General features: G+C 65.9%; 4 protein-coding genes across 6 annotated transcripts; 3 read left to right on the forward strand and 1 right to left on the reverse strand.

Moving 5' to 3' along the window:
• The first annotated feature begins 406 nt into the window (after window positions 1–406).
• Window positions 407–1,969, forward strand: LOC141470050 (uncharacterized). The gene is made up of 3 exons (XM_074155971.1): window positions 407–575; window positions 1,352–1,616; window positions 1,750–1,969. Exons 1-3 carry the CDS (start codon window positions 407–409, stop codon window positions 1,967–1,969), a joined length of 654 nt encoding a protein of 217 aa, XP_074012072.1.
• Window positions 1,970–2,262: 293 nt separating this feature from the next.
• UNC45A (unc-45 myosin chaperone A) lies at window positions 2,263–8,923 on the forward strand. Of its 3 annotated transcripts, none has more exons than XM_074155712.1 (20): window positions 2,263–2,291; window positions 2,494–2,652; window positions 3,308–3,344; window positions 3,450–3,625; window positions 3,733–3,825; window positions 4,078–4,245; window positions 4,481–4,649; window positions 4,895–5,065; window positions 5,192–5,363; window positions 5,579–5,879; window positions 6,049–6,143; window positions 6,224–6,365; window positions 6,528–6,668; window positions 6,874–7,001; window positions 7,139–7,205; window positions 7,345–7,458; window positions 7,602–7,717; window positions 7,824–7,941; window positions 8,028–8,183; window positions 8,390–8,923. In XM_074155712.1, the coding sequence occupies exons 1-20, from the start codon at window positions 2,280–2,282 to the stop codon at window positions 8,648–8,650; spliced, it is 2,796 nt and encodes a 931-aa protein (XP_074011813.1). In that variant the 5' UTR covers window positions 2,263–2,279; the 3' UTR covers window positions 8,651–8,923. The 3 variants fall into 3 exon arrangements, with proteins under 3 accessions (XP_074011813.1, XP_074011814.1, XP_074011816.1); XM_074155713.1 differs by lacking the exon at window positions 2,263–2,291 and adding an exon at window positions 6,430–6,435 and having other exon boundaries at window positions 2,623–2,652; XM_074155715.1 differs by lacking the exons at window positions 2,263–2,291; window positions 6,049–6,143; window positions 6,224–6,365 and having other exon boundaries at window positions 2,623–2,652.
• Window positions 8,924–9,049: 126 nt separating this feature from the next.
• On the forward strand, window positions 9,050–13,650 carry RCCD1 (RCC1 domain containing 1). Its single transcript, XM_074156418.1, has 7 exons — window positions 9,050–9,206; window positions 9,690–10,047; window positions 12,371–12,492; window positions 12,705–12,812; window positions 12,934–13,086; window positions 13,219–13,248; window positions 13,508–13,650. The coding sequence occupies exons 1-7, from the start codon at window positions 9,050–9,052 to the stop codon at window positions 13,648–13,650; spliced, it is 1,071 nt and encodes a 356-aa protein (XP_074012519.1).
• A 1,115-nt stretch (window positions 13,651–14,765) lies between these two features.
• Window positions 14,766–21,182, reverse strand: PRC1 (protein regulator of cytokinesis 1). Its single transcript, XM_074155791.1, has 14 exons — window positions 21,128–21,182; window positions 20,584–20,716; window positions 20,290–20,412; window positions 19,689–19,922; window positions 19,437–19,607; window positions 19,021–19,170; window positions 18,439–18,586; window positions 18,195–18,331; window positions 17,879–17,974; window positions 17,149–17,295; window positions 16,624–16,734; window positions 16,263–16,373; window positions 15,682–15,858; window positions 14,766–15,039 (listed from the first exon to the last, which is right to left on the reverse strand). The coding sequence occupies exons 1-14, from the start codon at window positions 21,148–21,150 to the stop codon at window positions 14,926–14,928; spliced, it is 1,875 nt and encodes a 624-aa protein (XP_074011892.1). The 5' UTR covers window positions 21,151–21,182; the 3' UTR covers window positions 14,766–14,925.
• Window positions 21,183–21,549: the final 367 nt, after the last annotated feature.

Genomic DNA, 21,549 nt, shown 5'->3' on the forward strand with positions numbered 1-21,549 from the left:
TCCTTGGCCACAGCCCCGGGAACGGGCAGAGCACATGGAGCCGGCATGGAATGGCCCTGGCAGCCCGGACCCTCGCACAGGGCAGGGGCAGGACCCCAGGCCTGGTGCAGGGCTGGGGGGGCGAGCGCGCTGCGGGGTTGTGCCAGGGAGCCAGGGGACCACAGCCCTGCGCTGGCACAGCATGCCACCAGCATCTCTGCCAGAGCCGGGCTAATGGCTTGGCTGGCGGGGGGCCAGGCTCCCGGCGCAGGGCCCTCTGCCCGTGGGACTGGGCTACCACGAGGCTCCCACAGCCAGCCCACCACAGCCCCAGGGCCAGGCACTTGCCCCGTACCCCAGCCTGGCCTGTGCCCCTCACCCGTGACGCCGGGATCCCAAGATGGGCTGAGATGCCCAACTAGGGCCCATGGACCTGGTGGCTGGTGGCCGCTTCGGTGTGGGGAAGGCACCTCCCGTCCCGCACTTGGGCTCTGAGAAGCTCATTAGCCATGCTCCCGCCCTGGTCCCTGCGGAGCGGGCAGAGAGTGCAGGAGGCTCTAATGGCTCCGAGCAGCTCTTGATGGGCCGCGATGGAGGCGGGAGCAGGAGGGGCTGTGGTTTCTGCCTCCGCCGGAGCCAGAGCTGCCTCTGCCCAGGGAAGATGCTGGGTGGACTCCTGCTCTGGCTGCTCCTCGCCACGGCTCTGTGCCCTGACCTCCTCGGGACAGGTACAGCACTGCTCCTGCCCCTGCTGCTCCCCGAGCCCGTCCTCCCTGTCCCTGCTGGGACCTCATCCCTTGTGGCTGCTCCCCGATGGGCCGTGATGGAGGTGGAGACTGGGGGGGCGGTGGTCTGCACTGGGGATGGTGGCCCAGGCATGGTAGTGCCGGGGCTGGTGGCACTGCAGCATCTCTGTGGGGTGAGGAGTGCTGTCTCTGTGGGGTGGTGGGGAATGGGAGGAGGTTCAGCACGGGGAGATGGGGACTTTCCCCTCCCCTCTGCTGCCATCACGCTCCTTGCCTGTGTGTGCCCTTGCCGGGGCCTTGGCGAGCGCTGGAGGTCACGGCACACTTGGGGCCAGGGCCACCAGCAGGCAGTGCCAGCTGGGGGCTGTGCTCGGCCAGTGCTGCCCGTCGGGCTGGAGCCCAGCTGCCGCCCGAGCCAACCCGAGGGACAAGCCAGGGGCTCCTGTGCCATGGCGGCCAGTCCCTGCGGGGCCAGGGCGCTCCCAGCCCATCCCTGCTGGGGCTGGGGAGGGCTCCGCTCCGCAGCGTCCCTGCGAGGACCACCTCTGGAGCTGGCAGCCCGTCCCACCGGCACTGCGCTGGTTGCCCTCGGTGCAGGGGTGAAGCCCGGCACGTGCCCCGTTCAGGGGCTCTGCGGCACCCGGCGGCGGGGGCTGAGCCCCGGCTCCTCGCCGCAGTCTCGCCGCAGAACCTGCACCTCTGCGAGGGCTACGCCGGCCCCGACGGACGCTACCACCCTGGCTTCTACTGCCCGCGGCTGAGCGACCCCGCCGGCCACCGCTACTGCTGCTGGCCCGGCCCGCTCGCCCTCAAGTCCTGCTGCTCCCGGCTGGCCCTGGAGACCCTCACCGGGGTGAACGTCTCCAGCCTGGCCCCCCCGGGCCTCCTCCGGTGAGCGGGGCTGGGGCTGTGGTGCCTGGGAGGGGGTGGCACGGCCCCGGGGGCTGGCGTGGTGTCGCCCCGGGCCCCAAAGCGCAGGGGGGCCGTGGTGTGAGGGGGGGGTGTGTGTGTGTGTCCCCCGCAGGAACCCGCTGGCCCTGCCCTTCGTGGGGCTCTACGGGCTCCTCGTCCTCCTCCTCATGGCCCTCGACCTCTTCCACTTCTACCGCACCCGCCGCTGCCGCCTCGGCCGCCTCCTGCCCCGCGCCCGCCGCCCGCCCTGCGGATCCGCGGGGGGGGCCCGGCCCCGCTCCCGTCTGCCCCCCGGTGCCCCCGGCCCGGAGCCCCCCGGGCGGGTGTGCTGAGGGGGGGGCTGAGGGCAGGGCGGGGGTCCGGGGGGGGGTCCCTGCCCGGGGGGCAGCGGGGGAAGGGGGATGTCACACGGGGGGGGAGGGAGGGGATCACACGGGGCGGGGGGAGACGCGGGTAGGGGACACGCGGGGACGCATGAGGCCGCACGCGGCCGGGGGCGTCCCCGGGGGGCGGTGATGGCGGCTCCCCCCGCCCCGCTGCTTCCGGCCCCGCCCCTCTGCCCCCGGCACGTGACACGGGCGGCGGCGTCCGGGTTCCCCGGGCGATCGGCGGTGACGTCACGGGCAGGGCGAGCGAGGCGCGATGGAGGAGGCGGTGAGCGGGGCCCGGCGGCCGGGACGGGCCGGGGAGGGGAGGGGAGGGGAGGGGAAGGGAAGGCGGGGCGGCTGCCGGTGCCGGGCCCAGTGTGATGGGGGGACCGGCGGGGTCGTGTCCCAGGGGCCCCGTCGCGGGCCCCTCCCCGGGGCAGCCGCCCGTGCGGGGGCCGGGGCCCGTCCCAGCCGGTGTCCGTCGGCAGGTGACGGCGGGGCAGCTCCGGGAGCGGGGCAACGCGCTCTTCCAGGCGGGGGACCACGCCGCGGCCCTGGCCGCCTACACGCGGGCGCTGAGCCTCTGCGACGCCGGGACCGAGCGAGCCGTGCTGCACCGCAACCGGGCCGCCTGCTACCTGAAGCTGGTGAGGGACGGGCGGCTGCGTCACCCCGGGCCCTGCTGCCACCTGCCCGGCCGCCCCGGCCTGCTGGGGCTGTGCTGCTGGCGGCGGCCGCGGCCACCCCGCCTTCCCCAGCGGCACGCCTGCACTGGGAGGCCATGTCGGTCCCCGGACAGAGCCGTGTCGGGTGTTTCCTCCGCTCACCTTTCCTCCTGGCCCTGACCACCATCCTGTGCTGCCCCGAGGCCCTGGGGGGCTGTCATTGCCGAGGCAGGGTGCTCCCATCTGTGTCTGGGCTGCATCTGCGCTGTGCGTATGCTCTGGGGCTGTTCCGCAGGCAGTCACAGCATCTCTGATCTCCCACCATGGAACTATCTCTGTGGCAACAGGGAATACAAGGAACTTTAGGGGCTCGGGTAGACCGGGAGCACTTGAAAAGATTCAGGGGACCCTAAGGCTCCTCCGGGACCCCATAAGGGTTGTATTCTGGGGATGTCCTACTGGGCTGGCTCGCTGTCTTCAGTGACACTGTTCCCATCCTCAAACCCCACAGTCCTTTCCCTGCTCTTCTTTCTAAAAGCGGTGGGTGCTGCCTCTGCCTGCAGCAGGCAGGACTGAGCGAGGCCGGCACAGGCAGCGCGTCAGGCATTTCCCTCTCATGGCCTGTCTCTCTCTGCAGGAGGACTACGCCAAGGCAGAGGCTGATGCATCTAAAGGTACTGTCAGTGGTGGCTGCCAGGGCACCCGTCTCCGTGTGCTGTCTGTCCGGGCAGACCGGAGCCGTCCAGGGGCTCTGCCATAGATCCCCCGCTCGTCCGCAGCCATTGAAGCCGACGGCCGGGACATGAAGGCGCTGTTCCGCCGCAGCCAGGCGCTGCAGAAGCTGGGACGCCTGGACCAGGCTGTCAGTGACCTGCAGCGGTGTGTCAGCCTGGAGCCCAAGAACAAGGCCTTCCAGGAGGCCCTGCGCGCCCTGGGGAGCAGCATGCACGAGAAAGTGAGTGGGGAGGCAGCGCAGGGGTCTGCTGCTTCTGTGGCCCCCCATGGGTGCGGTGGGCTGAGGGAGGTGGTGAGAGCTGAGCTGCTCTTTCTGCTCTATCTCAGATGAAGACTATGTCCTGCACGGACTCGAAGGTACAGCAGATGTTCCAGATCTTGCTGGATCCTGAAGAAAAGGATGCGGACAAGAAGCAAAAGGTCTGAGTTCTGGGGAGGGGAGGGCAGTGTGGCTTAGCTGGGGGCAGGGAGGGAAGGAGGGGGACTCCCAGGTCAGTGCGGCTGGCTGGAGGGGGGACGCCAGGCTTCCCACCAGCAGAACGTGCTCCCCAGAGACTGGGGCAAAGGCGGGTGCCTGTGGCTGCTCAGGCGACTCCCACAGGGGGAGTTTCCTGTGCACGGTGGGCTCTGTTCTGGTGGGCAAGTGACCCAGATGCGACTCTCCTTTCCCAGGCTGCTCAGAACCTGATTGTGCTGGCGCGAGAGGAGGCCGGAGCAGAGAAAATCTTCCAAAGCGATGGTGTGCGGCTGCTGACACAGTTGCTGGACACGGCCAAGGCTGACCTGATGCTGGCGGCCCTGCGCACCCTGGTGGGGCTGTGCTCCGGCCACCGCTCCCGGGTAGGTCCCAGCGTAGCCCAGCTCTCCTGCGGCACGGGGGAAATCCGTGTCAGGGGGGCTGCAAAGGGCATCAAGCAGGGGAGGGTTGCTGGCCTCTGCCTGCGGCTCTGCTGAGCAGAGTAGCTCTGAGCTGCCACCTGCCAGTCTTGTCGTGACATGTGTGTCCTGATAATGTGGTGGCAAGCGCCAAGGCTCCCCCAAGGTCTCCAGCAAGCCACTGTACTTGTCCTTGCAGACCATGGCCATCCTGGCGGAGCTGGGGGCCCCCCGTCTCTCGGCGGTGCTGGGTGTGGAGCACGAGCAGGTTTCCCTGGCTGCCTGCAACCTCCTGCACGTGATGTTCGATTCCCTGAAGGAGGGGCTGCAGAAGGACTTCCGTGGGAAGGAGGATGCGGTGGTGCTGGGTGAGTGCCTGCTGGGCTGGCGTGGGGTGGGGAGAGCACCCTGGGAAGCTGCTGAGGTCCTTCTCCTGCTGCCCACCTTTTTGCTGCTCCTGCCGCAGAGCCGGGGCTCTGGTCCGGGGTTAATACGAGGTTGATCTGGGAGGCAGGAGCCCCTGGTCATGGCAGTGTCTCCTGCCAGCCTCACCACGGCGGGGCTGAGGCCTGTGCCCAGGGCGCTGACTGCTGGGTACCCTCTCTTCTGGAAGATTCCTCCAAGGACCTGAAACTGCTGATCAAGCACCTGCTGGAGCTGTTAGCTCTGGAAGGGGCCTCTGCGCACGGCCGTGACAACGCCCTCAACCTGCTCATCAAGGTGGTGCCCAGGAAGTCGCCGAAGGAGACCAACAACAGCATGAGCCTCTGGGTGATCGACCAGGGTGAGGGGGACCGCAGCGTCCCCTTGGGGCATCGTGCCCCTCTGCCTCGGGGTGCCGCGCACCGTGGCTCCACCTGCGCACCCCCTTTTGCTCTTCGGCGGGTGTTTGACCTCAGTGTCCTCCTAGGCCTGAAGAAGATCCTGGAGGTGGGAAGCACAGTGTGCGGCGCCCCGGGCAGCCTGCCCGTGACGGAGAACAGCCGGATGAGCGCCTCGGTTCTGCTGAGCAAGCTTTACGACGACCTGAAGTGTGATGCTGAGAGGGAGAACTTCCACCACTTGTGCGAGGACTACGTTAGGTGAGCCGGGGCATCCCTGGGGACGTGGCGGGGGTGTTCAGTCTCCTACAGCCAGCAGCCTTCTGGGGAAGCAGCAGCCCCCCTGTCCCCAGACCTTTCTGTTCTTGGCGATACAGGCAGATTACAGACCCACCGGAGACTGTGCTGGGGTTCAGCAGGTGGGGCTGCGTGTGGGTGGGATCAGCCTTATTCGTCCTGGTGGTCTTCCCCTGCAGGAGCTGGTTCGAGGGGCACGAGCTGGCGGGAAAGCTGCGGGCCATCCAGGCAGTGTCGTGCCTGCTGCAGGGGCCCTCAGACGCCGGGAACAGGGTGCTGGAGCTGGAGGGCATCATGGACAGCGTGCTGTCCCTCTGTGCCTCCGTCTGCGAGGCCCACCAGCTGGTCGCGGTCGAGGCGCTGATCCACGCTGCTGACAAGGCCAAACGCGCCTCCTTCATCACCGCCAATGGCGTCAGCCTGCTCAAGGAGATCTACAAGCACAGCGAGAGGGACAGCATCCGCATCCGGGCACTGGTGGTGAGCGCGCTGGGACGGGAGAGCCGGCTGGGCCGAGCCCTTGGGTGGTGCTGGGTGGGCTGTGGCTGCAGGGTCCCCAAGTGCTGTCCCCTCCCCGCTGGGGGGCTCTGGGAAGCCCGTCGGGGCCACCATGGCCATTCCTGCTCCGACGCTCTGCTCCTGGCTGCAGGGGCTCTGCAAGCTGGGATCTGCCGGAGGCACCGACTTCAGCATGAAGCAGTTTGCCGAGGGCTCCACCATGAAGCTGGCCAAGCAGTGCCGCAAGTGAGCGCTGCGGGGGGCATGGGAGGGGGGCGCTGGGCGGGACGCCCTGCGGCTGGGGCTGACGGGACCCCCTCTGCCAGGTGGCTCTGCAATGAGGCCATCGACGCGGGCACCCGGCGCTGGGCGGTGGAGGGCCTGGCCTACCTCACCTTCGACGCAGACGTCAAGGAGGAATTCGTGGAGGACAAGGCGGCCATGCAGGCCATGTTCCACCTGGCCAAGGTGTGTGCTGAGTGCTGGGGGGGGCACCTGGGTGGTGGGGAAACGCGCTGGAGGGGCTTGTGAGGCTGGGGTGTGTGGAAGGGCCCAGCGGTGCTGGGTGGGCTGGAGCCCTGGCCTGTTCTCCCCAGCGGGGGTGTGATGGGTGCCCCGTTGTCGCTGCAGTCGGAGGACAGGAGCGTGCTCTACGCCGTCGCCTCCACGCTGGTGAACTGCACCAACAGCTACGACCACGAGGAGCCGGACCCCCAGATGCTGGAGCTGGCCAAGTACGCCAAGCAGCACATTCCGGAGCAGCACCCCAAGGTGGGCAGAGCACGGCTGTTCTCGGGGGGAGCCCTGGCTCCAGAGGAGAGTGTGCGGGTGGGTGTCATGGTTTGGGGACAGAGCCCGGGATCCCGAGTGGGGACAGGGTGTCCTTGGGGCCTTTAGGGTTGAGGTGGGAGACCTGCCGGTGCGTGGCAGCAGACTAGTGCTACCGAGCCGAGCGGTGACCCTGCCTCCGGGACAGGACAAGCCAGACTTTGTGAAGCGCCGGGTGCGGAAGCTGCTGGCGGCCGGCGTGGTGTCGGCTCTGGCCTGCATGGTGAAGAGTGAGAACCCAGCGCTCACCAACTCCTGCCGGGAGCTGATCTCCAGGTACGGGTGCCTGGGGAGGGAGCTGGGTTCTGGGGCTGCCGGGGGTGAGCGCGAGCTCCCAGAAGAAGAAAGGGGGTGTCTGGGGGTCTGGCTCAGAGGGTGTCTGGGTGCTCCAGCTGCTCCCACTTTGTCCCTAGAGTGTTCCTGGCACTGGTGGAGGAGGCGGAGGATCGGGGCGGTGTGGTTGCACAAGGAGGAGGCAAGGTGAGGGGACAGGACGCACTGTGGCTCTGCCATGTGTTGGGGCTCTGGGGAGGGCTGGGTCTCTGGGGGGGTGGTTCCTTGTACGAGTGAGGGGGGGAAGCTGGGGCTGCTGTGACCTGGCTGCTGTGTCTCCCCGCAGGCTCTCATCCCGCTGTCCCTGGAGGGCACCGAGGTGGGGCAGACCAAGGCAGCTCAGGCCCTGGCCAAGATCACCATCACCTCCAACCCGGAGATGGCCTTCCCTGGAGAGCGGGTGAGCGTCGCCGCTGTGGGCCTGACCACGGGAGCAGCTCTGCCCTTAGGCTGGGCTCAGGGCTCCCCGCACCCCCTGCTCCACGGGATGCAGGGTCCTTGCCCCTCACTCAGGGTCTCAGCCCTGCCCTGCTTTCTGCGCAGATCTACGAGGTGGTCCGACCCCTGGTCAGCCTCCTGCACCTTCAGCGCACCGGCCTGGAGAACTTCGAGGGGCTGATGGCGTTAACCAACCTGGCTGGCATCAGCGAGAGGCTGCGGTAGGGACAGTGGGGCCAGTGCAGAGCTGGGCTGGGCGGGGGGGACAGAGAGGGGCTGTGTGTCCCTGTGTGTCCCGGAGTGCTCACGCATGCCCACCCACCACAGGCAGAAGATCCTGAAGGAGAAGGCCGTGCCCATGATCGAGGGCTACATGTTTGAGGAGCACGAGCTGATCCGACTGGCGGCCACCGAGTGCATGTGCAACATGGCCATGAGCAAGGAGGTGAGGGCTGGGGCAAGCTGGGCCTCTGTGCAGGGCTTCTGTCCCCCCTTTCAGCCCTACCGCCCCCTCCTCATCCTCCTCTGCAGGTGCAGGAGCTGTTCCTGGCTGAGGGCAGCGACCGGCTGAAGCTGATGGTCCTGTACAGCGGGGAGGAGGATGAGAAGCTGCGGCGGGCAGCCTCGGGGACCCTGGCCATGCTGACTGCCCTGCACCCCCCCATCTGCAAGCGCATTCCCCAAGTGGTGAGTGCCCGATGGTGGGGTGGGACAGCGCTCAGGGTCCCATATATTCCCTCTTCTGGTGTCCCAGCGCTGCCCCTGGGAGATGGAGAAACCTTGTACTGGCCTCAGCCTGACTCTGAGCCGGGGCTGGGGGCTATCAGCACTGGGGGGAGCTGGCCCCCTTCTGGCAGGGGGCAGTGCTGAGGGTGGCCCCACTCCCCCCGCAGACGGTGCACTGGCTGGAGATCCTGCAGGCCCTGCTGCTGAGCCCCAGCGTGGAGCTGCAGCACCGCGGGGCCGTGGTGGTGATGAACATGATGGCGGCCGAGCGGGAGGTGGCCGCGCAGCTCATCGCCAGCGAGATGCTGGAGATCCTCTCCGTGCTCGCCAAGGACAAGGACAAGCCACGGGTGGCCCAGGCGGCCAAGGAGAGCCTGGCGCAGGCCGTGGCTTATGGCCTCATCAAGCCTAACCCCGGCCAGGAGTGATGGCCCGGCCGGGGCTACCGCACACGCTGCTGGGGCTGGCACTCGCTGCTGGCCCGGTACCGCTGTCCCCGGCTGGGGACACGGATGCCCGCGGGGGCTGGCACGCTGCCGCCCCGGGGACACGGCTGCTGCCCCGGGGCCGGGGGGAGGATGGGGCTCGCCGCTGCCTCTGCCACCGTCTGCCTTAAACCGGGAGGGCCGGCCCGGGGCCCTGCGCGGCTGGGCCGGGGGGGCCGCCCGGTGTCACCGCACTAAAGCTGCTCTTGGACCACGGCCCGGCCTCTGTCGCTCTGTCCGTCCGCCCGCCCGTCTGGCTGTCTGCCGCCCCCTCCCGGCCCCTCCCGCCCGGACCGCCCCGTCCAGGCCCCTCCCGCCGGTGCCCCCACCTCCCGCCCCGCCATGGCGGCTCCGCGCCGCGCCTGGCTCCTTTTCGGCTTCAGCACCGAGGAGGCGGCGGGGGAGCCGGGCCCGGGTCCGGGTCCGCGGCGGCTGGAGTCGGGCCCCGAGGGGATCCGCCGCCTGTGGCCCGCCTGGAGCTACGTGGTCGTGGAGACCGGTGAGCCCCCGCCGGGTGCCCGGCTCCCCCGCGCCGCCCCGGCCGGGCGGCCCCCCGTTACCCTTCCAGCACCCCTCCCGCCCTCCGCCGCCCCGGTCTGCCCCGTCCCCTGACGCCGGACCCCCGGGATGGAGCCCCCGCTGTCCCACAGCCCCGGTTCCCCCGGGATGTCCCTTTCTTCCCTCCCCCCGCCGCGGGGTGCTGGTCCCCCACGTGTGTGTGTGTGTGTGTCCCTGCGATATCGGTCCCCCCGGGATGTCCCCGCCTCCCTCCCTCTCCGCGCCGGTCCCCCCGGGAAGTTCCTGTCCCTCCACGATGTCGCGTCGACCCCCCCTATTACCGGTCCCCCCCGGGATGTTCCCGTCCCCCCGCCCCGCGCCGGTGTCCCCGGGAAGTTCCTGTCCCTCAGGATGTCGCGTCCCCCCCCCCTATTGCCGGTCCCCCCGGCGTGTCCCCGTCCCCCTGACGGTCCCGCCGCGGCAGGCGCGGGGCTGGAGCTGCGGAGCGCGGGGCTGCGGCGGCGGCTGCCGGGCTGGGCCGAGGCGCTGCCCTCGGAGACGCACCTGGTGCTGCGGGGACCGGCGGCGGCGCGGGGCTGGCGGCGAGCGGAGGCGCTGCGGGGCGACCTGCGGGGCGAGCCCGCCTGGAGCCGGGACCTGCCGCCGGGCCCCGGCCGCCCCCCGCCGCTGCCGCTGCTGCCCGGCGGCGGCTTCGCCACCCCGCGGCCGCCGTTCTTCGCCCCGCTGCCCGCGGGGGTGCGGGCCCGGCGGCTGGCCCTGGGCCACGAACACGCCGTGGTGCTGGGCGACGCCGGGGAGGTCCACGCGTGGGGCGGCGGCAGGTGAGTGCGGGGGTCAGGGGGGGTGCAGACTTGGGGTACCCACCCGCGGAAAGGGTGCAAGGGACAGGGTGGGGACAGGAGGGGTGCGGGGTGTATGGAGGGGACAGAGAGGGGGGATATGGGGGGACAGGAGGGGTGTGGGGTGTATGGAGGGGACAGAGGGGGGGATACGGGGGGACAGGAGGGGTGTGGGGTGTATGGAGGGGACGGGGGGGGTATGGGGGGACAGGAGGGGTGCAGGGTGTATGGAGGGGGGATATGGGGGAACAGGAGGGGTGTGGGGTATATGAAGGGGATGCGGGGGGGATATGGGAGGACAGGAGAAGGGGGGCAGCGGGTTTGGGGGGGCAGCAGGCAGGGGAAGGCTGTGGCAGGCGGGTGTTGGGGTTCAGGACACGGGGGGGGCGGAGGTGATGTGGGGCCAGATGGTGGGTGAGCCGGGGAGGGGACAAAGAGAGAACGATGGGGGGGTGCAAACAGGATGCTGGGGGGGGGGCGGTTACAGGGGGCCTACAGGGGATGCAGATGAGAGGATGTTGAGGTGGGGGGTCACCTCGGGGTCTGAGCTCCCCCCTCCCCCCCCCCCCGTTAGCTTGCAGGCTTAAGGTAAACTGGTTCAAGTCTCTGTAGTGTTGATTGATTAGTCAATACAGTAAGATAATCTAATAAAGTGATCACATGATCAGTAAATTAATTGACTAGTAAACACACCCTTCCTTGCTTCATGATCCTGTTCTTCTTCATGCTGTTGCACATAATTAGTGAGCTACAATTAATAACAACTAATTACTTAAGTATTATCTTGATTACATGCAGCTGTGGTTGAGCTACAGCCCTTTCTCCTTTCCTTCCTGCATTTCCTGCGGTTTGTCTGTCCCTCCTTATTTTGTCACGCTGCCTGGTGCTAGGGATGGGGTGTGGGGGGGCTGGGGGGCTCAGGGAAGGGGCTGGGGGTGCAGCAGGGACAGAGGTATTGGGGTGCAAGCCCTTCCCTCCTTACCCTCCTGCATCTCTTGGCGTGAGGGTGAGTCCATGGTGGTCCAGCTCTCCCACACCACGTCTTCAGGCCTGTGGTGCGGGGCGGGGGAGGGGGGCGGTGGGTTATCCCTGATACTGTTCCCCAGTGGCCCCAGTTTTGCTACTTGTACCCAAATTCAGCATTTCTCACACTGTCACAAAGCAATCTCAGCCTCATCCGGGTCGGTGCTGAGGTACCCGGTGAGCTCTCGCTCCCACTGAGCACCAGCACATCCTCCCCGTGCAGGCAGCCTGGGTCACAGCTTCTGGGATGTACTGGTCCCACCGGGCCCCCTGTTCCCTCCAGGCCCCCCCTCGCTGGCCTGTGAGCCCTCAGGCAGCCCCATCTCCTCTGTGGGTGCTGGGGCTGCAGCTCCTGTGGGGTCTTCTGGCTTGTGGCCCTGTCAGGGCGGCCTCCGAGGACACTCGGGTCTCTCTCTGGGTAACCCCTGAGGTCCCTGCAGTCCCTTCTGGCGGCGGCTGCTGCAGGTTTCGGGGTACCCAGGCACATAACCCCTTCCCCCTCCATCTGGTCCGGCAGTATAGTGCAGGGTGATAAAGGTGAGGTTCTGCAGCGCTGTGGGAAAGCGAGGGCAGAGGAGCCGGGGGGCTGTAAACACGCTCCAGGGACTCGCTCGTGGGGCGCTGGGAAACAGTCGCTCCCAGTGACTGTTGTTTAGTCTCGTGTGTTGGCGCACAACAGCCTGCACTGAGATAACGTGGGGCCGGGATGGACTCGGGGGCACCTTATCGACCCTGCCCGAGATTCCTGCTGCTGAAGCTGAGCAAAGCCCAGTGACAACCTGCGGCCTGAGTCCTTGAGCTACATCCTGCTGCCCGTGGCACCCGCGGGGGCTCGGCTGCCCCACGCAGGGAGGGGGGGTCACACACCTCAGCCCGTGGGTCCGGGTCCCACGGCTGGTGAGTGCCCCACGTAAACGCAGCACTCAATGAGCTGATCAATGGACTAACGCGTAAACAGTTATTAGTTGAGAGTTGTGTCATTGGTCACACGGGGGCTGGGTGACAGCACAGGTGCCACTCTCACCGAGAGTGATGCTACCGAATTACAGCTGTGCGCCCCACAACCCACCCGCTGGGCACCGGGGCCACCGAGCCCCCCACGGGGCTCGTCTCCGGGACATGGAAGCACCTGCCTTCCCCCCGCCTCCCCCCAGCCCTGTGCCCCTGCTGCACCTCCCCGCCTTTGGGACATGGCAGCAGGAGGGGCTTGGGTGAGGGCCAGAGCGCGATGGGGTGCGGGAGATGGATGTCTGTCTGTCTGTCCGTGTGCGTCTTCCCACAGGCACGGGCAGCTCGGCCATGGGACCCTGGAGTCGGAGCCGCAGCCGCGGCTGGTGGAGGCCTTGGCCGGTGTCCCCATGCAGGCGGTGGCAGCTGGAGGGTGGCATTCGGCCAGCATCAGCGGTGAGGGGCTGTGCCGGGTGTGGGTGGTCCAGGCGGCCGGTGGCCGCGTATAGCCCCAGCAGGACCAGTCCCTGTGCTGTGGCTGCCCCACGTCCCTGGTGCCGGGGGAGCCCGGTGCACGGTGCTGGTGTCCCTGGAGCACCCAGCTGCCGCTGCCGCCGGGCGTTCAGGGCTGATCTCTGATGCGCTCTCCCCCCTCCCCACACCCCCAGAGGCAGGAGACCTCTACGTGTGGGGCTGGAACGAGTCGGGGCAGCTGGCCCTGCCCTCCAAAGCGCTGGCAGAAGAGCGGGCACAGGAGGAGGACACGGGGGGTGCAGGTGAGGCTGCTGCTGGTCAGGCCCGGCGCAGAGGCAGGCGGTGCCATGGCTCGCCATGGGGCTGGTGCAGTTCCCGCTGGGGCCCGGTCGCTGCCGGAGCTGAGGCTCGGCTCGTCCCCAGGGGACGCTGAGCTGAGGCCCCCCCAGGAGCAGCAGGCGGCCGAGGATGCCGCCTTCATTTCCATCCAGGCGTTCCCGGCGCTGCTGGACCTGCCGCAGGAGCTGGAGGTCACCCAGGTCAGCTGCGGGTCCCGGCACACTGCCGTCGTCACACGTGAGTGCCCGGCTCTCGCCAGGGGCGGGGGGGGGGTGGCGGGTGGCTCCGCTGCCCTGGGTGACGGTGGGGTGGCTGAGGGGGGACTAGGGGTCCCCAGGCGCCGGGTGACGGGTGCCGTTCCCTTTGCAGGAGGCGGGGAGCTCTACACCTGGGGCTGGGGTAAGTGATGCCTTTGCTCTGGGAGCCCCCAGGACCAGCTTTTGTTTTCTGCTGCCTCACCCCGGCGGCTCTTCCTCGTATAATTTCATTTGTCACTGTGGGGTTCCGTAGCAGAGCGCTTCCGCGGGTTCCCGGCTGGAGCCGGCTGTACTGGGGTGCTCTCACCTCTCCTGGCTGCCCCCCGAACACCTGGGGAGCCATTGCCCTGCGAGGGCCGAGGCCCCGGGGCCGCGCGGTGGCACGACTGCCGTGTCCGCAGGTAAATACGGGCAGCTGGGACACGGGGACAATGCCAGCTCTGACCAGCCACGCCGCGTCCAGCACCTGGTGGCCGAGGGGCTGCGGGCAGAGGAAGTGGTGTGCGGGCCCTGGACCACCTACGTCTGCGTGCTGGAGCCATGAGGGGCCCAAAGTCCACCCCCCCCCTCCCGGCTGCCTGCGGCGAGGAGGACACAGGCCAGCTCTGCCCCTGCCAGGACCAGTCCCGGCCCCACGCTGGCCCCAGGGAGGGGACAGGGAGCCCCCAGGCCGGGATCTGCCCAGGTTCAGCCCCCGGTGAACTGGATGCGCACACGGGAGCCAGACCGTGTCCCGGCTGCAGCCCCAAAGACAACCCCTATTTATGAACATATTTATTACATCTGCTTTTCCATAAGGACCACGCTGGTGCCTCGTGTTGCTTCCCCTGGCCCCTCTGCAGCCCCCCCATCGCCCCCAGGTCACCCCACACACCCCCCCCAGGCACCCCCACAGCAGCAGCTACATACACTTGTATTTATTATGCCCATGAACAGTACAGAGAGAGTTATAAAACAAGGGGACAGAACCCGGAGAATAAATAACAGCAAGTGGGGACTGTAGTGATAACAAGGTGCAAATCCGTCACGATCAAGGACAGCCACGTACATACCGAGGTTCGTTAACGACGGTGCCAGCGAGCCCCTGAGCCCTGCCCAGGGCTGAAGCAGCAGGAGGGCAGCGCTGGGGGGGGGGGGTGGGAGCAGGACAACTGACCCCTTCTCCAGCCCCAGCTCCCATCCTCACAGAACTCGTGCTCAGGCCGTCCCTGCCCTGGCTCGGGGCTGGGGCAGAGGGCTCCCGTGGCCAGCCCGGGCTCCCGGAGGATGCCTGGTGAGGTCTGCTGCCTGTGAAGTGCTCTGCTGCTTCTCCCAGGGCCCCCCGCCCCGCTGCCCCCCCCCCCCAGCTCCGTGAGCAAAGCCTGGTAAGGGAACCTCGGGTAGAGCCAGCCCCCACTGAAATAAGCCTGCTGTAACGTTGAGAAAAGAAGATGCTGATGGACAATAACTATGGAGGGGGGGGGAGAGCACCCGTGACACAAGGCACCGAGGGGGCTCTCCATAGGTCCTGTCTGTCCCGACACTCACCCCCGGCAGGAGGCAGCGCCCACCCCTGCGCTGCCCTAACGCCACCACCTACGCTAAGCTTTAATCACAAACATTTTCAAGAATTCCTCAAATAAAATATCTTTTCTTTTCTTTTTTTTTTTTTTTTTTTTTAAAAAAGGTCCCTTTCAGCCCCTGGCAGGCAGGGAGCCTCTGCCTCACAGGCCAGGCTGGCCCGAGTGACACCCGGGACCCAGGTAAAAGCTAACCCTGCAGGGGGGGGACGCTCGGGGGCAGGGGGAGCTGTGCGATGCTCTGTCTGAGCCGAGACTCGCTACGACTGGGAGGGGGGGAGCAGGGCAGGCAGGACCTCAGCAGAAGGTGTTGGTGGTGTTGGACTTGAGGACGTGGGAGGTGCTGTCTGTCCTGGACGCCTCGAAAGTTTGCGCTGTGGAAACAAGAAGATGGGGATGAGGGGAGAGAGAGGGCAGAGCTGCTGCTCCACAACCCTGTGGGAAAACAAGAGGGGCTCCAGGCCAGCAGGGAGGGCAACCAGGTGGCCCCTGCTCATTTGCTTGGGCTCCCCACCCCATCTTGCTTCAGAGGAGAGCAGGAAAGCGTTAGCATTGAGTAGCTGAGAAAGAGCCCCGAGCCCCTCAGCCTCCCAGGAGCAGGAGTAGCTGCTGCCCGACCAGGAGGAAGGGATGCTCGGTGCTCTCTAATGTCAGATGTTAAAACTTGGGCTCAGCCCATCCTCATGGAAGGGCGGCCACATCACCGCAGCGGGGCTGTTCCCAGGGCAATGTAGGGCTTTGGCCCTGGGGGGGGCTGGGAGGTGCCCCCCCACAGTAGGGTTTCTCCTCTCTTTGTGTCTGCTCCCCCCTGGCCTTTGTGTGATGTGAGCTGTGCTCGGCCTCAGCCACCAAACCTCAATTTAAAGTTTTTGCTGTAGATCTAACGGACACGGGCAGGAACAGCCCCTCTGCACGGGGAGGCGGGGGGGTTGTGCAGAGCTGAGCCCCTTGGGGTGCTTGGGGAGGGGGAGGCCCCTGCCCAGCAAGGGGAGGTGGGCTTAGAAGAAGTGAATTACCACAAACTCGGAATAGGTGCTGGCAACAGAATTAATGCTGTGGTTACGCTGGGCAGGGCCTGTGGAGGTGCACCCACCGCTCAGGGGGGTTCCATTGAGCTGGGACATGTTCTCCTTGTTCTGCTCCCTGCGTCCAGGACGGGGGCGCTTCGCAGCCGCAGGGTTGGGAGTCCGAGCCTGGCCAAACGACAGGAAGAAGGGACGGTTAAGACGGGACACAAGAATGGGGTAGAGCTGGGAGAGCTGTGCCAGCGTTGCGGTGACAGAGCACCTTCATGATTCAGCAGCCCTCCAGGGTCTGGGGGCGAATTCTGATCCTGGAAACATCCAGGTGGTGAAAGTCCCCCAAGCTGCAGGCTCAGCCCAGAGGAACAGTTACACCAGAAAGATTTCCCAGATGCTGCTACTACCTTCCCTCCTCCTCCTCCCTCAGGTTCCAGAAAGACCCTGCCAGGACCACAATGGCCCAAGGCAGCAGCCACGTAACAGGGCCTTTTACACCCCAGGGGAGGCAGCGAGGCACAGCGTGACAGCGGTGGGGGCTGTGACATCCCAGCCCACCCGACCACAAAGCTCCTCACCTTCCCTTTGGAAGGTGTCAACCAAGACGTTGGCGAGAGGTAGGTGGCTCCCCCAAAAGCTGAACGAACGGTGCTGTTGGATGCGGCGCTGGAGATGGAAGTGCCGTTGAGCTGAGGGGAGACGCAGAGCACGGGTCACACGAGGAGGAACCGGGGGCTGCACCGCACCAGGGAAACCCAGGTAGAAGCCCCGACTGCACCAAGCACCACAGCACGAGAGGCTGGTGGTCCCCAGGGAGAACAGAGGCACCCATAGCCCTTCCCTGCTCCCACTGCGCAGCCCCCCCGAGCCCTCCCCATAGCCCTGCGTGGGAGCGAGCCCGGCCTCGAGAGGGCTCAGCTCCTGGCACAGACCATTTACCTTCCTTACTTTGCTGGGCATGTGGGGGCTGAGCACCCGACGCTTGAGGGGTCTCTGCGGGGTGCTCCCGTACATCGCCTCTTCCTTCATCTGACGGCTTTTCTTCAGGCGCTGCGCGAGAGACCTGGGCTTACAACCCGAGCGGGGGAACAGCACGGAGCACCCTCACTGCTGGGGACAGACCATCCCCAGGGCATTGTGGCACAGCCAAGCAGCAGGTATTTCAGCAGATATTTGCTGATTTTTAGGTATCCAGAGCCAAGCAGGGGATGAGAAAGGGACTCGACACACACAGACAGCGATAGCAATGGACCCAGTCCTGCTGTCAGAGGAAGGTGACAGCGTTGCACGTTGTCACACAATGACAAGGAGCCACTTCCAGGCATTCAGTGCAAAGACAACGAGCCCCAGGGCAGGGGCTGGGGCAGTTCTGTGCCTGCACGGGGCAGGGTCACCCACAGGTGGGCATTCAATGGGGCAGAGGCTCCTCTGGGCCAGGAGGCAGCAGCTCAGCTTCGCACTAACCCGTTCCTGCTTCTCCTTCTCTTTCTCCAGGTGGTAGAGCTGCCACTGCTCCCGCACGTACTCCGTGAACTGCTGCCCCTTCACCAGGAAAGGCTTTTCCTGCGCCTGCTCGAAGGCCTGGATTTTGTTGTCCAGCTCCTCCTGCAGCTGAGGACACAGGGGTAGTTGTGAGAGGCTGCCCCCGGGCAGCTCCTTGCCCAGAGATGGTCCTTGCTGGGCTCCAAGGGCTGCGCTTCTCCTTGGTCAGCATTCGCAGGCCTGTCTGGGACTACAGGAGGAGCAGTGCTGGAGCCCCTCTGCTGTGAGGACAGGCTGAGAGAGTTTGGGGGTACAGCCTGGAGAAGAGAAGGCTCTGAGGAGATCTTATAACAGCCTTCCCATACCTGAAGGGGGCCACAGAAGAGCTGAAGAGGGACTCTGGATCAGGGAGGGGAGCCACAGGAGAAGTGGGAAGGGTTTGACACTTGAAAGAGGGGAGATCGAGATGAGATCTGGGGAAGAACTTCTTTGCTGTGAGGGTGGTGAGAGCCTGGCCCAGGTTGCCCAGAGAAGCTGTGGCTGCCCCATCCCTGGAGGGGTTCAAGGCCGGGTTGGAGGGGGCTTGGAGCAACCTGGTCTGGTGGGAGGTGTCCCTGCCCAGGGCAGGGGGTGGCACTGGATGATCTTTAAGGTCTCTTCCAACTCTAATCATTCTATCATTCTACAGCTTCTTCTGCAGGGCTGGACCTACCTTAGCAAGTACCTTCTGCAGCTTTACGCGCTGCTTTTCTTCTTTGAGCAGGTTCCCCCCACGGTTGGTGTAACGACTCGGATCATTTGCTTTCCTCTAGAGCAGGAGGGAGGTCAGGAGAGAACTGAACACACCACCCGCTCTCACCCTGAAGGGCACGGCCCCCAGCGGAAGCCATCCCCCGTCACAAACCACGCCAGAGCTCTAGAAACAGCACCCCATCCCCTCACTGACCCCCCCAGTCTCTCCCAGCAGCACTTTGCCCATGGGAGCGTGCGCTGCCTGGTGACCCAGCACCTTCCCACACGGACAATACCTCCAGATCCAGGAACATCCTCCAGGTCTCTTCCCATTTCCAGACGGCCTCAAACAGAGCTTTGTGTGTTTCATAGTGGCTCTTCATCTTCCTCACCTCAGCAGCATGGAGCTCAAGCAGGGTCTCTGTATAGTCCTCTGGAGAGGACACAACAGCGCATTCAGTGGGCAATGACCCAGGAGGCCCCCAAGGGGCAGCCTGCAGCCCCCAGGGGAGTCAGTGAGCAGGGAGAGCCAGCACCCACCATCATAATAGGGGCTGAAGCCTTCCCTCTGCTCCTGACTGTAGAAGCACTTGTCCCAGTAGTCAGCCAGCTCTGCCCGGATTCTCGGAATCACAGATTTAATGTTCTGCAGCATCAGCTCCTCCAGAGTGTTCACTTCCAGCTGCAACTGCCAAGGACATCAGAGCCCAGACTCAGATAAGGCAGATGAGGAGAAAAGGAGCAGAAAAGGATTTGTCTGTAAGGGATGACTCATAATTTCTCCTAAACAAAGCAGCCTGAAGATACTGTTAATGTCTCAAACACTGGCAGTACCAGGGATTCTGCTCAAGGAATTGATAAGGCCAACACCTGCTCACCTCTTGTGAGAAAGAGAACGACCAGTTTTAAAGAAACAAAACAGCCCTGGTTTTCCTCCTGTGAAGCACGAGCTGTTTCTCCAACAGACGAGGCTGTGCCCAGTGTTGAGCTTTGCCTCATTATCCGTGAACAGAAATTAAAGTTCACCCCCTGCATGTGCTAATGAAGATTATTGAGATCATGTTAAACATAAATGACTATAGCTCCTGTCTCCCCGCCCAAAGGGCACAGGAGGGTCCTTACAGCTTTCCTGGTTTTGGCGCTGGATCCAGTGGTGTGCACGGCAGAAAGCTCCCTCTCCTCCGCAGGAACCTGCAGCCTTTCCCAAAGCATGGTGATTCTGGAGCGCAGCTCCGCACACATGTCTGCGTTCAGGGACCGCTGGGCTTCCAGCTGCGGGAGGAAGAGCAGAGGGTCAGCACCAGTGCAGCCCGACCCAAGGGACATGAGGAGGCCACGTGCTGCACGGCACCCAGCAAAGACTGCTCGTCTTCCACGATCTCCTTGCAACAGCTCCCGCAAGGAAGTTCTAATGCGCAGCCCCGCTGGAAACCGAGCGGTTGCTCTTTACGTGGCGACGCCGGCTCTTGCCAGGAGCCTCCGACAGCCCACGCAGCCCCGTGAGTCACAGCAACGCTGCCTCAGCGCGCCCAGCATACCTGCTGCAGCAGGCTCTGCAGGGCTGCGATGTTGTCCTCAGACAAACAGAAGGCTTCCTCATCCTTGCACACCACGTCCTGCTCAAAGCTGGTGTCCGGAGTGTGGTCCAGCTCCTCCATGAGGAGGATGATTTGCCGCTTGGTGCTGACAAACCGTTCTTGCCTTTGCTCCTGGAGGTGACAAGAGACATGAGAAACCGGCGAGCACCTCCCGTGCCACCCTCGGGGACACCCTCACCCCCCTCTGCTCACCTTCTCCAGGCTCAGGGCAGCCAAGTGGCGCCTGTAAAGGTCCAGGTCCTCCAGGCTGGGGACGGCATCACTGTCGATGTGGAACGGGGCTGTGCAGAGGATGTCGCACAAATCCCGGTCTCGTTCTTGCAGGGTTTTCAGCTCCTGCTTCCTGTCCCTTTTCTGCTTCAGCAACACTTCCACACGGGCACGCAGATCCTTCTCCATCTGCAGGATGGTGCTTTGCTCCTCTGCCTACAAGAATCCAGCAATCAGCTCTATTCTCCACAGCTCTCGCAGGCCCGAGTTATATATTTAAGGCTCCTTAAGCAGCTATCTGGGATGCAGGCCCTAGTTCTGAAGAAGATGCTCCCCAAGAAGGTGCAAATGCAGCAGCACCACACAAAATGAGATGCTGCTTGTCACCCGCCCCCCTCAAACATCTGCCTGTGCCCAACCCGCACGGAGCCACTAAGTCTTTGGCTCCACCAAGCCTCAGGAGAGGTGGTTTTCAACAGGCATTTGGCTTGTGAGCTCCAGCCTCACCGAGACAGCCGGGCAGGGACCAGGCAGCAGAATCCTGTTGCCAGCAGGATCCTGGGAGTGAGAAGGGACACTTTACCTCAAAGAGGTCCAGACGGAGCTCCCTTTGGAGGGTTTCGAGCTCCTTCCGACAGGCCGTGATGCTGGTCAACAGGTACTCCTTCAGGTTCTCCTCCTCGGAGATCATCATGTCCAGCAGACTCTGCGGCACAGGGGCGGTTAGAGGCAGCCCCTGGGGAGATGGAGCCAGGGGGACCCCTGGGTGCTGCCGGGGGGCAGACCGGGCTGACCCCACGCTCACAGCCTGGCCCAGGGACCCCGAGGGAGCGCTTCTGGGCGAGCTACAGCCCCCGGGCCACCCGCCCCCCCTCACCTTGATGTGCTCCTTGACGGCCTGGGTGCGCTCCAGCTGGAGCTCCTCGGGCATGCCGATCTCCTCCCAGATGTCCCGTAGCGCCGCCACGGCTCGGTTCAGGCACGACACGGTCTCGGCCACCAACATTTCACTGAAGGCACCGGGGCCCGCCGGCATCAGCGGCCGCCGGACGGGGCCGGGGACACGGGACGCTACCGCCAACCACTCCCCGGCCCGGCTCCCCCCCGCCCTCCCGTCCCGGTCCCTCCCCCTCTCCGGTCCCCCACCGCCCTCCCGTCCCGGTCCCTCCCCTTCTCCGGTCCCCCGCCGCCCTCCCGTCTCCCGTCCCGGACCCTCCCCTTCTCCGGTCCCCCGCCGCTCTCCCGTCTCCCGTCCCGGACCCTCCCCTTCTCCGGTCTCCGGTCCCCCGCCGCGCTCCCGTCTCCCGTCCCGGTCCCTCCCCTTCTCCGGTCCCCCGCCGCCCTCCCCTCTCCCGTCCCGGTCCCTCCCCTTGTCCGGGTCCCCGTCTCCCGCCCCGGTCGACATCGGTCCCGGTCCGCACCTCTTCGTCACGGCCACAGCCATGGCTCCCGCTCCGCGCCCGCCGCGCGCTCCGCCGACTCAAAAGGCGCTGCCGGGCGCGCTGATTGGCTGCCGCCCGCATCACCGCGAGCCCCGCCCACAACCGCCCCTGGGGCCGCACCCGCTCCGTTAAGCTTTCTCCGCCCCGCCCCAAGCCGGCCGCCAGCCAATGGCAGCGAGAAGCCTTCGGGGATTCTAACCAATCACGAGCGAGACCGACACGGCTGGGAAGGGTACGCGTAACGGCGCTCTGCGCGCGCCCGGTGTTTGACAACAACCACGTGACCCGGGCGGTGCCGCGGCGCCACTGCGCATGCGCCGGGCGGCAGGGAGCTGCGTGTATGTGTTTGGGGGTCCCGGTCCCGGTCCCGGTCCGCCGCCCCCGGCCCAGGCCCCGGTGCC

Source organism: Numenius arquata, chromosome 11 (assembly GCF_964106895.1).
Source record: "Numenius arquata chromosome 11, bNumArq3.hap1.1, whole genome shotgun sequence".
In the NCBI taxonomy this organism is placed as follows: Eukaryota; Metazoa; Chordata; class Aves; order Charadriiformes; family Scolopacidae; genus Numenius; species Numenius arquata.

What these genes read in the sequence shown, in the direction of transcription:
- PRC1 (XM_074155791.1), bottom strand. Translation starts at nt 21,150, where the DNA reads ATGGCTGTGGCCGTGACGAAGAG. An exon ending in TCCGTCTGGACCTCTTTGAG is followed by an intron (nt 19,923 to 20,289) that starts GTAAAGTGTCCC and finishes GGATTCTTGTAG; the next exon opens with GCAGAGGAGCAAAGCACCAT. An exon ending in GGATGTTCCTGGATCTGGAG is followed by an intron (nt 17,975 to 18,194) that starts GTATTGTCCGTG and finishes CTCCTGCTCTAG; the next exon opens with AGGAAAGCAAATGATCCGAG.
- LOC141470050 (XM_074155971.1), top strand. Translation starts at nt 407, where the DNA reads ATGGACCTGGTGGCTGGTGGCCGCTTCGGTGTGGGGAAGGCACCTCCC. An exon ending in CTTGATGGGCCGCGATGGAG is followed by an intron (nt 576 to 1,351) that starts GCGGGAGCAGGA and finishes TGCCCCGTTCAG; the next exon opens with GGGCTCTGCGGCACCCGGCG. An exon ending in GCCCCCCCGGGCCTCCTCCG is followed by an intron (nt 1,617 to 1,749) that starts GTGAGCGGGGCT and finishes TGTCCCCCGCAG; the next exon opens with GAACCCGCTGGCCCTGCCCT.
- RCCD1 (XM_074156418.1), top strand. Translation starts at nt 9,050, where the DNA reads ATGGCGGCTCCGCGCCGCGCCTGGCTCCTTTTCGGCTTCAGCACCGAG. An exon ending in CACGCGTGGGGCGGCGGCAG is followed by an intron (nt 10,048 to 12,370) that starts GTGAGTGCGGGG and finishes GTCTTCCCACAG; the next exon opens with GCACGGGCAGCTCGGCCATG. An exon ending in GCATTCGGCCAGCATCAGCG is followed by an intron (nt 12,493 to 12,704) that starts GTGAGGGGCTGT and finishes CCACACCCCCAG; the next exon opens with AGGCAGGAGACCTCTACGTG.
- UNC45A (XM_074155712.1), top strand. An exon ending in TGCCGGGAGCTGATCTCCAG is followed by an intron (nt 7,002 to 7,138) that starts GTACGGGTGCCT and finishes CTTTGTCCCTAG; the next exon opens with AGTGTTCCTGGCACTGGTGG. An exon ending in GGCATCAGCGAGAGGCTGCG is followed by an intron (nt 7,718 to 7,823) that starts GTAGGGACAGTG and finishes CACCCACCACAG; the next exon opens with GCAGAAGATCCTGAAGGAGA.